Genomic DNA, 15,544 nt, shown 5'->3' with positions numbered 1-15,544 from the left:
GAGGTTCCAAAATTTTTTGAAACCCACCACTGGTCCTTGGATATGATTATTCTACACTATCATGCTCATATTTATAAAACTCAGTGCCTCTGTGTAAAGTAAGGATGACTACTGCGTTTGTGGTGCAATCAGAACATTGCGTGTGTTGAAGTTGTTTTAACGCAAACCAAAGATGCCTTTTAAAAAACAAGTTTACATCATATTCTTATGCAGGCCAGTGCTGTGTGTGAGATAATTTAAGGTGGTTATGACAAGTGTCGTCGGCATCTTCATATCCAGTCACATGGGCGGCAAGCCACTCCCATCCAGTCACATGGGTGGCAAGCCACTCCCACAAAGGAGGCCACACCCACCGAGTAGGTTCGAACAATTTTTGAAACCCACCACTGTGTCACACTCACAATGCAGCTCTCTTCTACCCCTCAAAGTAGCTATATCTTTTTACAGGATCGTCCAGGTACCCTCTTCTGATGCAAGCTGATCCAGGAAAAGGTTTCATTTAAAGAGTTGCAAACAACTTCCATGTGAGCATCCCTAAAGCAAGCCCAAAGGACAGCCTGCCCTTTCATGTCAGAAAACAATGCAACTATTATACTCCTATAAGTAGCATTGCTTCATTATCCTGTACAATGGACAATCAAGGCCGATAATCGGCAGGCTTGCATTCAAGACCCAACTGTGCCGATCCAGCAGCTTAACCGTGAGTAGATAAATAGGTACCACTTCAGTGGGCAACTTAATGGGGACATGAAAATAGTCTCCAAAAGAGCATCTCCTGGGCAATAGTGATGCCACTAGCTAAGTCCTTCAACCCGGAAGCGCTTTGACGCTCCCAACCTAACTGTAGTAGTAGTATCCTGTACAGTAGAATGCCGAAGAATTCCTGAATGGATTATAATGGCATATTCCTATGCTGAAAATACAAGCTCTGTTTTCAACAGGATAATACAGACAGGATGTTTAGCTGATGTGCATTTGATGCCCCCAATATACTCTTTCTTGGGAGGGAAATGCTACACTTTGAGGAAATTCTTCTGCTAATCATGCTTTTTCCTGTACACCTGTAATAATAAACACTTTTCTGAACTTATGTAAATTCTTAAATTTCTTGGGCTGCTATGACGTGCATTTCTTTCTTTGAAATTCCCCTTTGAAATTCCAAATGACGTAATTTTTACAATCTGGTCAAAATCCTAGGACAAATTGCTTTGCAATTTATTTGGTTACTTTCCCCTCAAGTAATGTTCAAATATTCATTCGTTATTTTATTCAAGACTGAAACTTTCTAACTTCTGTTATGTTGCTATAAGACTGCAGAGTCAACTGCCTCCATTTTTAACTGTCCCATTGATCCAGAAATGGGCAATCAAAGAGAATCAATATTTCTATCCCTCTACTACCATTACTTAGAAGCATTTAAGCTGTCCAGGCCTATTTTTGAAGCAGTTAAAGCTTGCAGTTTCATAACAATTATGCTAACATTATTAATAAAAAGAAACCCATTCAAAAAAGGAAACACTTAAAAATATAGAGAAGAGAATAATTTGATCCAGATTGTGAGTCATGAATTATGATGAATTGCTTCTATTCAAGAATCAGAGTTTTCTGAAATTACATAGGCTATTATTACTGAACTCAAACAATATACCAACATGTGGAAACCAAGAATTCAAGGCCCATGTCTAACCTGCTGTCAGCACCTCTCCATTAATTAATTAGGAAAGAAAGACCACGAGACTCCATGTGTGGAAATCAAGTGTACTTTTACTAATTAAGAATGATTAAAGGCATAGCGAAGCGAAGTCTGATTATTTAGGCGCGAAAGCGATTGTTATATAGAATAACCCATTCCCCACCCCTTGGCATCACAGTTCCAGTCCAATCATAATTCTTCCAAGTGTCAGGTGTGAGATAACTTCAAAAGGCATCACAAAGATGGAATGTCGGTGCCGTTAGTCCTGGCGGGAACACCCACGCATGCATAGTCCGATCAGCTGGTGAACTCCAGAACCTTCCTCCAGCACAATGAGTAACCCCTCCCAAATACCATGCCCTCCCTCCCCGTTTCATGGCAGCCGAAGCGATAGCAAAGCAGAGGCTGACACCTGCCATCATTTGCTCAGTCAATGCAGTGTAATTATAATAACTCCACTCAACAAGATAAGTTGCTCAAAAGAAATTAAAATATGATAACCTACTAGGACCTGCATGACGAATATTGTAAGATATTAGTGAATATATTAAAAGAGATCCTCTGTGGCTAGTTTGAATTTCTTTCTGCTAGATTTGCTGACAGATTGAAGCTTGACACTCACAAAATCAAGCACTATATGGCACAGCAGAAGATCCCATTCATACTAATCTGAGAGTAACTTCCACTAAACTCAGTAAGGTTTAGTTCTGAAAAGATATGCACGACCAGAAGGTTTTGAGGCAGAAATATTTGTAGGATCTTTGAGATCATTTGCTTACTATGCTCTGTTCCATCAATTCAAATACATGGCTTCTCTTACAGTGTTAGAGAAAGGCTACCGACCCTTTCTTCTGAAGACTTTGGTGATGGATGTTCAGTAAGGAGTATGCAAAACATTTTGAATTCCGACCATTTTTGAAACTGAAAGGTTCTGTTTTGATCATTTTGAAAGTATTTCTTATGTTTGAAACAGAGCTGCTTTGAGCTCAAAAGGCCTCCAAAATTGTCAAGACAACCCATTTAACAAGGTAGCTGTTTTGTGGACAAAATGAGGTGCTTGGGGCTTAAAAGAAAGGATTTCAAATGTAATATGGTCTAAATTCAAAATGTTTTGCATTCAATGACCCCCCTGCTCCAGATGGTAACCAGCAAAAGCAAAAGCTACTTCATTTTTTCGATTACTTTGTATTTTTTACAAGGTATTCCATCACTAGAACATAACGATGATAAATATACAAAACCAATCATATATAAAATCATAATAACAAACTAAATGATGAATTGGGATATCCATAATAAGCGTTGCACAAGCTTCAAAATTGATTTGGAGAAATGCTTGGGATAAGCTTCTACTATTCATTAAAGCATACCAACATTTTTCAATTTGGGAGCAAGCTTGAAAAACAGACCCAGCTGCATTAGGAGGTGCAATGAATCAACTCCTCAAAAGTAACTTCATTTTTTTTCCCCAAGCTTGGTAGAAGCTTGGAAAAGGTAGGTGACTTTAATAAATAGTACAGAGGTACTATGTATGAGAAACATTTCTCAAATCATTTCCAAACTACACACACATCTAACAGGAAGGAAGGAAGGAAGGAAGGAAGGAAGGAAGGAAGGAAGGAAGGAAGGAAGGAAGGAAGGAAGGAAGGAAGGAAGGAAGGAAGGAAGGAAGGAAGGAAGGAGCCAAGGTGGCGCAGTGGTTAGAGTGCAGTACTGCAGGCCACTTCAGCTGACTGCTATCTGCAGTTCGGCGGTTCAAATCTCACCGGCTCAAGGTTGACTCAGCCTTCCATCATTCCGAGGTGGGTAAAATGAGGACCCAGACTGTGGGGGCGATATGCTGACTCTGTAAACCGCTTAGAGAGGGCTGAAAGCCCTATGAAGCGGTATATAAGTCTAACTGCTATTGCTATTGCTAAGGAAGGAAGGAAGGAAGGAAGGAAGGAAGGAAGGAAGGAAGGAAGGAAGGAAGGAAGGAAGGAAGGAAGGAAGGAAGGAAGGAAGGAAAAAAGGAAGGAAGGAAAAAAGGAAGGAAGGAAGGGATTAAATGCTGAACAAACCATGGTTTAACATAATGGGAACAAGCACCAGTAATCTTAGCTCATACCTTCCTCCTGATTTTCTCTTTTTTGAGAGAAGCCTCAGGAACAAGAACCAAATCCTCCTTTGTTTGACCAATTCCAAATGAGCGTTTCACTCAGAGCCTAAACTATGTCACTTTAAACTATGATTTCATGAAATAAGTCGATCTGACTTTATCCAAGCATCAAGAAATAAACATCAACATAAAATAAAATAACATATATAACATGGTCTGAAGTCCTAATTTGTTCTCGCGAATGGGCATTTTTTCTCTAGAAAATGGCAAAAAAGGTCATAAATCATAGAAGTCATGTGACTGTGGAGGACTGCAACCAGTTATAAATGTGAGCTAATTGTCAAATTGCCCCAAACTGCAGTGATGTGACTGTGGAGGGGCAGTGTAATGTTTAATATGGCTGGAAATGCTTTATGGGCCATAAAAGCACCTTTTCCGAGGTTACCATAACTCTGAACAGTCATTTAATGGCTGGTTGTTAAGTCGAATAGTTCTGTAACTGCATTGAATCGGTGTTCACATATTATATTTAAAGCACAGTGTGCTTTAACCACCATCCATTGAACAATTCTCAGTGACTGAGTTCCTGTGCACTGATAAGCAATATATCAAACAATCTTATGGTTTAAATTGATATGTAAAGCCATCTGTTGCCAATTTAAAATGGAGACAGAAATTTACAGATATTTGCCGATGCAAAGTAAAAGGTTAAATTTCCAGGTGACAGAAACTTTTTAACAGGCATATATATTTAGGCTGCAATTTTCAAAATCTCTTAATTATTGGAGATGCTTATTTGCATTATGAAATTTATCATCCCAAACATCTGGATAGCACTAAGAACCCCCCACGTCAACTAAGGCTCACTCATCTCTCAGCTAATTTCTCTCATCAGCCTGCATAGCACAAATATGATCAAAGAAACACTCACATACACAAATACACAGTTAAGTACACACAAAGGCAGATATTACCTTCAAAGACAGCCTTATTGGATAAGCCTAAGGCTGGTACAGTAGCCCCTTCTGGAAGATCCACCATTTGCTATGAAGAAGAAAATATTATTCAAGATTATCCGAATCTGCTCATTTCTTTCCGTGAGTCACAAATCTAAAATGCAGTGTGTATGATACTAAGGAATTCGTAGAAAAATCTCAACTTAATTTAAAATCTTTCCTTTGATTTTAATTTTCTAGGTCACTCCGAAGTATTATTTATTTTTAATTTTGGGAGGGAGGGATGTATATTTGGCTTGACAAAGTATTATTGAGTTCATATGTCCTGCTAACTGTTCAACCACATTCAATGAATAAAATACAATTATCTATATCCCATATTAGGTAATAAGTAATAAAATCATGGTTTTAAGTCACAAATACAAAACATCTTCAGAAGTAACAATTCTACCATACAGCACAGATTACGAGCATTTTCTAAGAATTTTGAGTTGATTGTAACTCAGCAGATGTTCAAATTTAAAATTATATTCACTACTCCACAAAAAACAAGTTTAATACTACGTACTAACTCAAACTCAATCGTCAGCATCACTAGTGTTCGGAAACCATAGTTCGCAGATCAATGTCCACAAAATAGACACATCAAGAAACTGACTCTACAGGAAGACTAGAACTAGGATATACTTCTAGAGCATAGAGTAAGACCAGAATATAATTCTAGTCCTTCTTGTGAAGTTAGTTTCTTGATGAGGTCTATTTCACAAAGACTAGCAATGCCATTAATTCTCTCCAATAGCAATGCCATTAATTCTCTCTCAAGAGCCGAGGTGGCGCAGTGGTTAAATGCAGCACTGCAGGCTACTGCTAGATCAGCAGGTCAGCGGTTCAAATCTCACCGGCTCAGGGTTGACTCAGCCTTCCATCCTTCCGAGGTGGGTAAAATGAGGACCCAGATTGTTGGGGGCAATATGCTGACTCTCTGTAAACTGCTTAGAGAGGGCTGAAAGCCCTATGAAGCGGTATATAAGTCTACTGCTATTGCTATTGCTATCTCCAGGCCATTTTTGGTCTCCTGTTAAAATTAAAAGTGGGATAGAGTTAAAGGCCTCTACGAGCTACTTCTTTGCTTCCTTATCTTTAAACTCTTATCTCCAAGTCCCCCCCCCCCCAATTACCTAAAACTGTAGTTTTCAGCCTGCTTTTGTTCCATTTTTGTCATTCTGGGAAATTTTAGTTTTTAGGAGTGAGAACTTGGAGGCAAACTATTTTTACAAATGGACAATAACCCTTCAATCAGACCTGAATTGTTCACCGAAAAGGTTACCATAGGCTAAACAGTGGAGGTACCCCACTCCTCTGGCCGTTCCCCCCAAAATGCAATCAGGAAAATGTTAATCCTATCCTCCCCAATTTTATTATAACATTCTCAAATAGCCTACAGAAGGTCAGAAGGCTTCCTTATAGGCCCTGACCATTCAAACCTCAACCTGTCCTTGAAGTAAAGAATATCTGAGTTCGTTCTACATTTCTGTAATATGTTTTGAAATGTGCTCAAATTCAAAGGAGGAGACGCAAACATAAAAAGTAGCAAATAGTATTTTTAATTCTTTTAAAGCAACTGAATACATAACTTACACCGGAATATAATTTCTCCAGAGATGTTCCAGAAATGCTGCTGAAGTTCTCAATGAAATTTCTAGGTGCGGTAAACACGCGAAGCACTTTCTCATCTGCTCCAGATATAAACTGAAATCGTGCTGTCAATGCTATGCACTGCATATCGTACCCATGGACTTGGGGTCTCGCTATTTCATGCCATGACACCTAGTAAAAAGGACCATCGCATTTATACAAGCACCAATCTTAGAATCTACAGGAAAATTTAACATTTTAAGTTCTATCAATCTATTATCGGTTTTAGAATTCCAGTTTGCTGAAAAAAATACATTCCGTTCATTTCCCACAAAAATGCATTCTCCCCTCTATTCAGATCTCATTCGAAATGCCAAGAATTTTCTTTCTTTAACAAATAATTGACAAACAGTGATGACTTGTCCAATATCTAACAGAAAAGGACCAAAATCCTATCCTGGTTCAAAATACAATTTTGTGCCCCAGTTTATCCTCCCTCTGAATTTTATTTTAACTATCTTTATTCCTCACTCGAAAAAAATGAGCAACACTATGCTGCATGTATGATATAATTAAGTATAATTATAGGTCTTATTTTTAAACAACTAATTTTAATATAAACTTCCTAATGTTTATACTCATGTGATGTCATAATACCATAGTAGCTAACTACTAAACAATAAAAATAAGATACACATAATTTTTTAGGAGAGTTTAAGAAATGTTAAGAAGAGCTATTGTTCAGATCACATATTCTGTTGGGAAAAGATATTTGTTTTAAAACTTGGTTGTAAAAAATCCAAACAGCTTTCAGAATTTAAAACGTGTTTATCTGTTTGCTGCCATTCAGGGGTCATCCAGAGTTTTGCAGTTCAGATATGCTGGCTCTAATCCATACACAGGAGTTGTACCCAAAACAAGAACATTGCGGCTAGTAAGTTTGGAATAATAACATCTCGGTTGTTCTGGGTTTTGGCACAGCCCAATTCGATAGGATTCTTATGGAACAAGTCGGGCAAGCCTAGAGTACCTCTCCCATCTTCCTCTGCGGGGTCCATGCATCAGTTTGGCCACCAAACTTCGTGGCATTTCCTTTTGCTAAGCTGCCTTTAATCCTTTTTTGCTTCCTACCAATCTTCAATTCAAGGCCAACATATCTAAACAGTCCACCTACTCCTTCTCTAATATCAATCTTAGCTATAAATCTAAGCAGAACTGGAAAAGAAAGACCCTGCAATGATCAGAGGAGCAAATCTGATATATTGTATTTGAACTAGTGAACTATCATAATACTTTATGGTGACAGTAGATAGAATAGCCAACTGGCCATGTGCCCTCCCCTCCTCCAATTTTCCCAAAGTCCATCTTTCCTTATCTTTGCCTTTTTCCCATTCTACCTGAAAAGTCGAATTTCAGGTCAACATTCAGATCCTCGGTACACCCACGTTACACCTATCCTCCGCGAGCTGCACTGGTTACCGATCAGTCTCCGGATAAGCTTCAAGGTGCTAGTCGTAACTTATAAAGCCCTTCATGGTATTGGATCTGGTTACTTGAGAGACCGCCTGCTGCCAATTACCTCCCACAGACCCATTAGATCTCACAGGGTTGGCCTCCTCCGGGTGCCATCTACCAGCCAATGCCACCTGGCTATTATGCGGGGGAGGGCCTTCTCTGTGGCAGCTCCGGCCCTCTGGAATGAGCTCCCCACAGGGATTCAGACCCTCACCTCTCTCCAGGCCTTCCGAAAAGCCATCAAAACCTGGCTTTGCCGGCAGGCCTGGGGGTGATGAGTTCCCTCCCCTCTCGACATGTATGGTTGTGCGACTGTTGTTTACTTTTATTATTTGTATTTTGTTTTTTATGTTCCCCTTTTCCCCCCTTGAATTGTTCGCTGCCCTGAATCCTCCCGGAGAAGGGCGGCATACAAATAATAAAATTCTATTCTATTCTATTCAAATATACATGTTGTTGGTCTCAATAGGCAGACCAGAGCAGGAAATCAACTTCACAGTCAGAGTAGAACTATATGGTTCACCGACAAATGCGCGCTCGACAAAAGCGCGCCGACGAAACCGCGGCGACAAAAACTGCGACTTTGAAATCACGCCGACGAATGAGCGCAGAAGCACGCCAACAACAGCGCGCCGACAAAAGCACGCCTTTAACGAACAAGTAATAACAACCGAATAACCCTAACCCTAATCCTAACCCTAACCCTAACCCTAAACAGAACACTGAACCTAACCCTTACCTTAACTGAAATTGCGCTTTTGTGGGCGCGGTTTTGTTGGCGCGTTGTTGTGGGCGCGTGTATGACATCGCAGTTTTTGTCGCCACGGTTTCGTCGGCGCGCTTTTGACGTGCGCGCATTTGTCGGGTCACGGAACTATATCGACTTACAACCACAATTGAGCCCCAAATGTCTGTTGCTAAGCAAGGCAGTTAAGTGAACTTTGCCCCATTTTATGACCTTTCTTCCCACCGTTATTAAGCAAATCACCACAATCGTTAAGTTAGTAGCATGGTTCTTAAGTGAATCTGGCTTTCTCATGGACTTTGCTTGTTAGAAGGTTGCATGTTACATTACCCCAGGACCCTGCAACTGTCATAAGTACAAGTCAGTTGCCAAGCACCTAAATTTTAATCCAATGAGCATGGGGCTGCTCCAGTGGTCATTAAGTGTGAAAAACAGTCATAACTCACTTTTTTCAGTACCATTTTAACTTTGAACAGTCACTAAATTAACTGTTGTAAGTTGAGGACTACCTGTATATTGAGATAGGCTATAAAAAAAAGAATCCTGGAAGGCGGATTAAGTTGTTAGCCGCTCTGAGTCCCCTCAGGGAAAAGGGCGGCCTATAAATAAACGCAACTCTAAATAAACGCAACTCATTCCTTCCTCCAGTGAATCAGGGAGCTGTTTCCCTGAGCTGCTTCTGATTATTATCTTGCTTCCCAGGCTTAAAGAACATTTTACTCTCTTTTTTTATGTCTAAGTACAGTAATTGTTCTTACTTATTTTAAGAAGGTCACCTCCCTTATTCTCTCCACACACTGACTCCATGCCCAGAATAAATGCTCATATTTCTGTCTGGAAATGGATGATCCGAAACTAGCTATTCCATCCACACAATTTCACAAGCTCGAAAAAGCATACCTCTGGGTTGTTCTCTCTTTTCCACGGAGCGAATATCCTTGTGGTTTGGTCAGAACCAACAGAAATTATAAAGTCTCCCTCTGGATCCCACTTCACATCTTGGACGCAATTAAAATGTCCTGAAATCATCACTTCTGGAGTCCACTCGCTCTAAATCAAAAACGTTTATATTGTAATCCATGAATGAGGTAAAAGTTGGGTACAGTAATCCTCTCCACTAAGAACCTTGAGCCGGGCGAGATTTGAACTGCCAAATTGTAGTCAGCAGAAGTAGCCTACAGGGTTCACCGACAAAAGGGCGCCCGACAAAAGGGCGCCTGATGAAACCACGGTGACAAAACCGCGCGTTCTAAACCGCGCCGACAAATGAGCGCTGAAACACGCCGACAACAGCGCGCCAACAGAAGCGCGCTCTAAACCTAACTTAACCCTAACCCTAACCCTAAACCTAACCCTGACCTAACCCTTAACTTAAATCGCGCTTCTGTCACCGCGCTGTTGTCGGCGCATTGATGATGCTGCGGTTTTCGCGCTGCGGTTTTGTCGGTGCGCTTTTGGCGTGCGTGTATTTGTCGGGTCACGGCCTACAGTACTCTAACCACTGCACCACCATGGCTCATAAGGAGAATAGAAGAGATCATATAAGAAGAGATCATCCTGAGCTGAATAAATAAAAGCTAATGGATCCAAAAGTCACTTCACAGAGCCATTTGTTTTTTCCCACAAAGGCCAACAAGCCCGTCCTAATTATCCAAACTTATTCAATTCATTACAGACCAGAAAGTGGGCAGGGGAACCCTCCTCAACGCGCCTCAATTTATAAAAGATGTTTAAAGATATACAGTGTGGTTATATGGAATGAGCAAAGAGCCATTTCTTTCTATGTAAAGATATTTCATCTATGCTTTGGTGATAGAAATCAATTCTCTTTTGCCTTGTTTGCAGAAGTCTGTTTCCAAAGATGAAGGGCTCCGTGGAAAGCATGGGCAAGAATCATCGATCCGTCTGGGCTGAACTGACAGTCAAAGAATCCCAGCGTATTTCCTCCCACTTCTCCCATTCGGACCTTTTGAAGAAGTAAGATACAATATGCATGAACGCGTGTGCCTCCCTCCTGCTAATTAAGGGCGGTGAGTAAAAGACAAATGATTTAGAATTGCATTAAAAGTTAAGTTAAAACAATGTCATTCTAGATGTATTCAAAGGCCATGAATAATTTTAAAAAAAACATCAAATCAAGCCTTTTGAAAACAGGTTTGCAAGACGGTTTATATGAAATGAATAATTAGCTTGATAGAGGGATATTTCCCTGGGGGCTGGGATTAAATGCTACAATGTAAAAAGTAATATAATCAATCTCTAGAAATTATTTCACATATTCTTGTATGAAGGCAGGTTTTTAAAGGCTTGGTTAATTTGCCAAACTCAAAGACAGGAGCAATGTAACCAGTGCTTTTTCCAACTGCCTAGTCAACCAAAACTGATTTCCTACAAAATAGTTGTTAAGTGCTAAGACAGTTTCACCCTTCCACTATCCAGTATAGGCTCTGCTTCCATGTTTAAACCATGCCAGATTTCCTTGTGACGAGGGTTGACTAACCCAGTTTCAACGAAAGTTCCAATCTCCAATTAAAAGGTACCTTAATTTGTACTTGGGACCATGCGACTCAACCCTGTGGCTAATGCCGGGTGAAAGAGAAATCACTTTAGAAAGGAAGCAAATTTTTGAGAATTCAAACTCTCGTCGGGTATCCCAAGGAAGGTCTGCGACAAATCACGGGGCAGAGCAATAAAAATAGTTTGTCCAGCAGTAATGACTCTTCGGCGGAACAGCTAAATAAATTCTTCAGCCGTTTTGAGGTGGAAACAGGAACGCCCATCATTCCCGCGTCTACCACTGATAGTACACTACTAACAGCTACCATCGAGAGACAACCACTTTGTTATGGCCCAGCAGGAGCCGTTGGAGCTGCCACCAGACTCCAACAGCGAAGGGCCCTATGAGTCGGCTTTGGAGGATGTGGAGGGACCTTGGACAGGGTTCCGACTCCGAGCAGGGCGCAGAGAGGCTGGTTGGCCACCAGGAGGCGCCTGAGCCTTGGACCAGTGGGGAGGAGACAAGGGGGTGTGATCCAGACGTCAGCAGTGGGGAGGAGCCAAGGGAGTTGTTCCTGGATGCCCAGCACCGGAGAGCTAATAGGCGTAAGGAACAGTTGCGCAGTTACAGGAGGTAGTTGCACTCAGCTGGTGGTAATTAGGCTCCTCTCAAGACTATAAAAGGAATGCTTGTGCACCCGCCCCTTTTGCAGGAGTCAACGTCATTCCTAACGCTGGAGAAGCTGTTATCTGTCAAAGTCTGAGTTGCTGCCAAGGTCCTTATCTGTTTGTTCTGCTTGGCTTTCAGCCACCGAGGTTTTGGTTTCTTGCTAATAAAGTGACGTGACATTCCAGTTAAGCTTGTCTCGGCATTCGTTACTGGACGGAGGAGGGGGTCAGAACACACTTCTACTGCAGATCTCAGATGTGAGACAAGCTTTCCAGAATGTCAACATCCAGAATGTTGTGTGTGTTGGGTCTGGTCTCTGGGTGTTACATGAATTCCGCTGTATGTGTAAACTGTGTATATACGTACAATGACAATAAAGTAAATGAAGCCTGCGTATTTAGCTCTATATTTCTTTTACTCTGATGACACAGAGCAGAGAAAATGAAAAACCATATCTACCTGTTCCAACCACATTCCAGATTCATCATCTGGAGACCACAGGATCACTGTTTTGTCCATTGAAGCAGATAGTAACCTCATTGGCTGTTCCATCCTCCCATCTACAGTATCAGGAAAAAAATATCCACATGTTTTCATTCATTTTTGCCAAATACAAGGTTTTTTTTTAATCACACCTGAAGAAAAACTTAAATAGGAAGTCTACAAGAATGCCACACGGAAAAACTATACATGGCAGGTGTTGGGCAGAAGGTCGCAATTTACAATGTCCTCAAAGGTGTGTATGGACTAAAATCTTGTAAATTGAATCTTGGATACTGTGACTCTTCACGGTGAGAAAAGCCATAATTTGTTGTGTCGCATATTTTCAATTCTCTATTCTTTGAGATAGAAGGAATAGCTCAACATGGAGTTCTCCATTTTGGCAACAAAGTCCACATTCCTTGTAATCTCTACCAGTAACCCAAATTGGGAATTACATACTTCTTACCTTTGAAATATGGTGGCTGCCAATGAACTCCATAGACCCAATTTTCATGGCCAGCTAGCACTGAATCCAAGGTAACTGCAAAGGATTTATCTACACCTATCACAAAACAAAACAAGCGAAAAAGAGATCAAAAATAATAATATTTCAGCCTGTTTTTACAACAGCCAAGCTCACTTTCTTTGCATTTGAAACTACATGCACCAAGTAAAACTCTGTGAATTCTGTTACACGTGTTGAAATCAATCAGAATTGAAAGCAAAACGTCAAAGAGTAAATTAATTGTCAAGACTTATCTAGCCATTGTATAAATGACTCAGCCTTGCAAATAACCCAATGACAAAATTTATGATCCTGGGTCTGTGAATTCATCTGTGGCAAAAAGATATGAAGAGAACAGAAGACTTCTGTATATTCAAGGATGCAAATACATATTTCACAGATGGAGAAAACGTAATACACAGATGACATGGAAAGGAAAAACTGTACATTCATTCACTATATTCAGTTGGATGTAATAATTTCCATTCCGTTTATGGAATATATTAATGTAAAGAATGTAGATGTATATTAAGAAGAATACAGCACAGACAACATTAAATTCATGCACAAGAACAGATATCTATGATGTCATGGGGGCATCAATCAAATTAATTGAAAGAAAACAAAGTGAAGCCTGTGTTTCAGCTAATTAATAGCACATTCTTTCACAATGCATTAGAAAAGTGATATTTTATATTTTATTAAACCATCCTGGAAACATTTTTATTTTGAAAAAAAAATCCAACATAAAAGAACAGATTTACCATTGCTATTTTTTATGGTGAAAACATTCTCTTTCAACGTAATAGTGCTCTCATCTTGGATTTCCCCAAACAATGAAGTTGCATGCATCTTCCAGATCCTTATCAGACAATCCTGAGCACAGCTTGCCAAATAAAGATCTCCATCTTAAAAAAAAGAAAAAACAAGCTTAAAACAGTCATTAAAGAAAGAGTTTAAAAGGGAAATTCAGTGCCCCCCCCCCAAATTAAGATTAAGATTAAGATTTAGTTTATTTGTATGCCGCCCTTCTCCGGGAGGGACTCAGGGCGGTGAACAACTCAAGGGGGGCAAAAGGGGAACATAAAACACAATACACGTAATTAAAATAAACAAGAATCATACAACCATACCAGTCGAGAGGGGAGGGGAACTCATCAACCCCAGGCCTGCCGGCACAGCCAGGTTTTGACAGCTTTTCGGAAGGCCTGGAGAGGGGTGAGGGTCCGAATCTCCACGGGGAGTTCGTTCCAAAGGGCCGGAGCTGCCACAGAGAAGGCCCTCCCCCGGGTAGTAGCCAGATGGCATTGGCTGGTGGACGGAACCCGGAGGAGGCCGACCCTGTGTGATCTAACGGGTCTTTGGGAGGTAATTGGCAGCAGGCGGTCTCTCAAGTACCCTGGTCCAATACCAGGTCCAAAATCAATATTTACAATGGTTACTTAATAAATAAAAAACAGTGCCGAGCTTCTATGACTGCAAAAAATGAGAAATCCCCCCGAAAGCCAAATTCAATGAGATTTACCACAAAGTGCCCATTCAACTCCTCTTATCCAGTCTTCATGTCCATGTAGTAGTAAAGATTTCTGAAACTGAAACAAACATAAAAGGACTCTCAATATGCAGCATAAATGTGACCCGATAAATGCGCGCACGACAAAAGCGTGCCGACAATTTGGGTTAGGGCACTAAAACCACGATGTCATCAACGTGCCGACAACAGCACACTGACAACAGTGCACCAACACAAGCGCGATTTAAGTTAAGATAAGGGTTAGGGTCAGGGTTAGGTTTAGGGTCAGGTTTAGGGTTAGGGTTAGGGTCAGGGTTAGGGTTAGGGTTAGGTTTAGGGTTAGGATTAGAGCGCGCTTCTGTCGGCACGCTGTTGTCAGCGCACTTCAGTGCTCATTCGTCGGCGCGGTTTAGAACTCGCGGTTTTGTCACCGCGGTTTTGTCGGGCGCGCTTTTGTCAGTCGCCCTTTTGTCGGTGAACCCAGTCTAAACTTATATTGCAAATTTCCATTGTGCAGTTTGGCGGTTCCCTAACATGCAATTTTGGTGCTTTTTGCAGCTTTCCTGGTTTATGGCCATTGATATCTCTACCATAGTAAACTCTTTACTGTAACATTGAAGATTCTTCAATCTCAGGGTCCTTCAAATGTTTTGCAAGTACAACTCCAAGACTTTTATTCCTCATAAGGATTGGAACTCAAAGCATTACTATATATTTTGCACAGCTTCATATAGAGTATCAAGCTGGGAATCACCACAATGTGTTTTGCGCAAGCTTCCTTTGGAACCCAATGCAACTGCCTTGAATTCTGACTAGCGCTCACTTCTATCTTGTGTTGGTAAATTTTTGGAAAATTGCCCATAGGCATCTGTTGTGGCCCAGCAGGAGCCGTTGGAGCTGCCACCAGACTCCGACAGCGAGAGGCCCTATGAGTCAGCTCTGGAGGATGTGGAGGACCCTGGACAGGGTTCCGACTCCAAGCAGGGAGCAGAGAGGCTGGTTGGCCACCAGGAGGCGCCTGAGCCTTGGACTAGTGGGGAGGAGACAAGGGAGTGCGATCCGGATGTCAGCAGTGGGGAGGAGCCAAGGGAGTTGTGCCTAGATGCCTGGCGCCTAGATGCCCGGCTAATAGGTGTAAGGAACAGTTGCGCAGGTACATGAGGTAATTGCACTCAGCTGGTGGTAATTAGGCTCCTCTCAAGACTATAAAAGGAATGCTTGTGCACACACCCCTT

The 15,544-nt window shown here is 41.2% G+C and overlaps 1 protein-coding gene across 1 annotated transcript in view; it reads right to left on the bottom strand.

The window, feature by feature from the left end:
* Nucleotides 1–15,544, bottom strand: part of ELP2 (elongator acetyltransferase complex subunit 2) — a 64,685-nt gene that overhangs the window by 29,080 nt on the left and 20,061 nt on the right. The window contains exons 7-14 of the mRNA XM_087721948.1: nucleotides 14,322–14,388; nucleotides 13,561–13,704; nucleotides 12,758–12,853; nucleotides 12,268–12,368; nucleotides 10,477–10,608; nucleotides 9,543–9,692; nucleotides 6,386–6,574; nucleotides 4,766–4,835 (exon numbers count right to left, since the gene is read on the bottom strand). Of these exons, the coding sequence (XP_087578074.1) occupies nucleotides 4,766–4,835; nucleotides 6,386–6,574; nucleotides 9,543–9,692; nucleotides 10,477–10,608; nucleotides 12,268–12,368; nucleotides 12,758–12,853; nucleotides 13,561–13,704; nucleotides 14,322–14,388 (949 nt within the window). The remainder of the gene's footprint in view (nucleotides 1–4,765; nucleotides 4,836–6,385; nucleotides 6,575–9,542; nucleotides 9,693–10,476; nucleotides 10,609–12,267; nucleotides 12,369–12,757; nucleotides 12,854–13,560; nucleotides 13,705–14,321; nucleotides 14,389–15,544) is intronic.

Source organism: Thamnophis sirtalis, unplaced genomic scaffold (genome assembly GCF_051295495.1).
Source record: "Thamnophis sirtalis isolate CommonGarterSnake01/CBP01778 unplaced genomic scaffold, rThaSir2_p1.2 scaffold_8, whole genome shotgun sequence".
Lineage (NCBI taxonomy): Eukaryota > Metazoa > Chordata > Lepidosauria > Squamata > Natricidae > Thamnophis > Thamnophis sirtalis.
The sequence above is the reverse complement of the archived record's forward strand: the minus strand, read 5'-3'. Positions and strand labels throughout refer to the sequence as shown.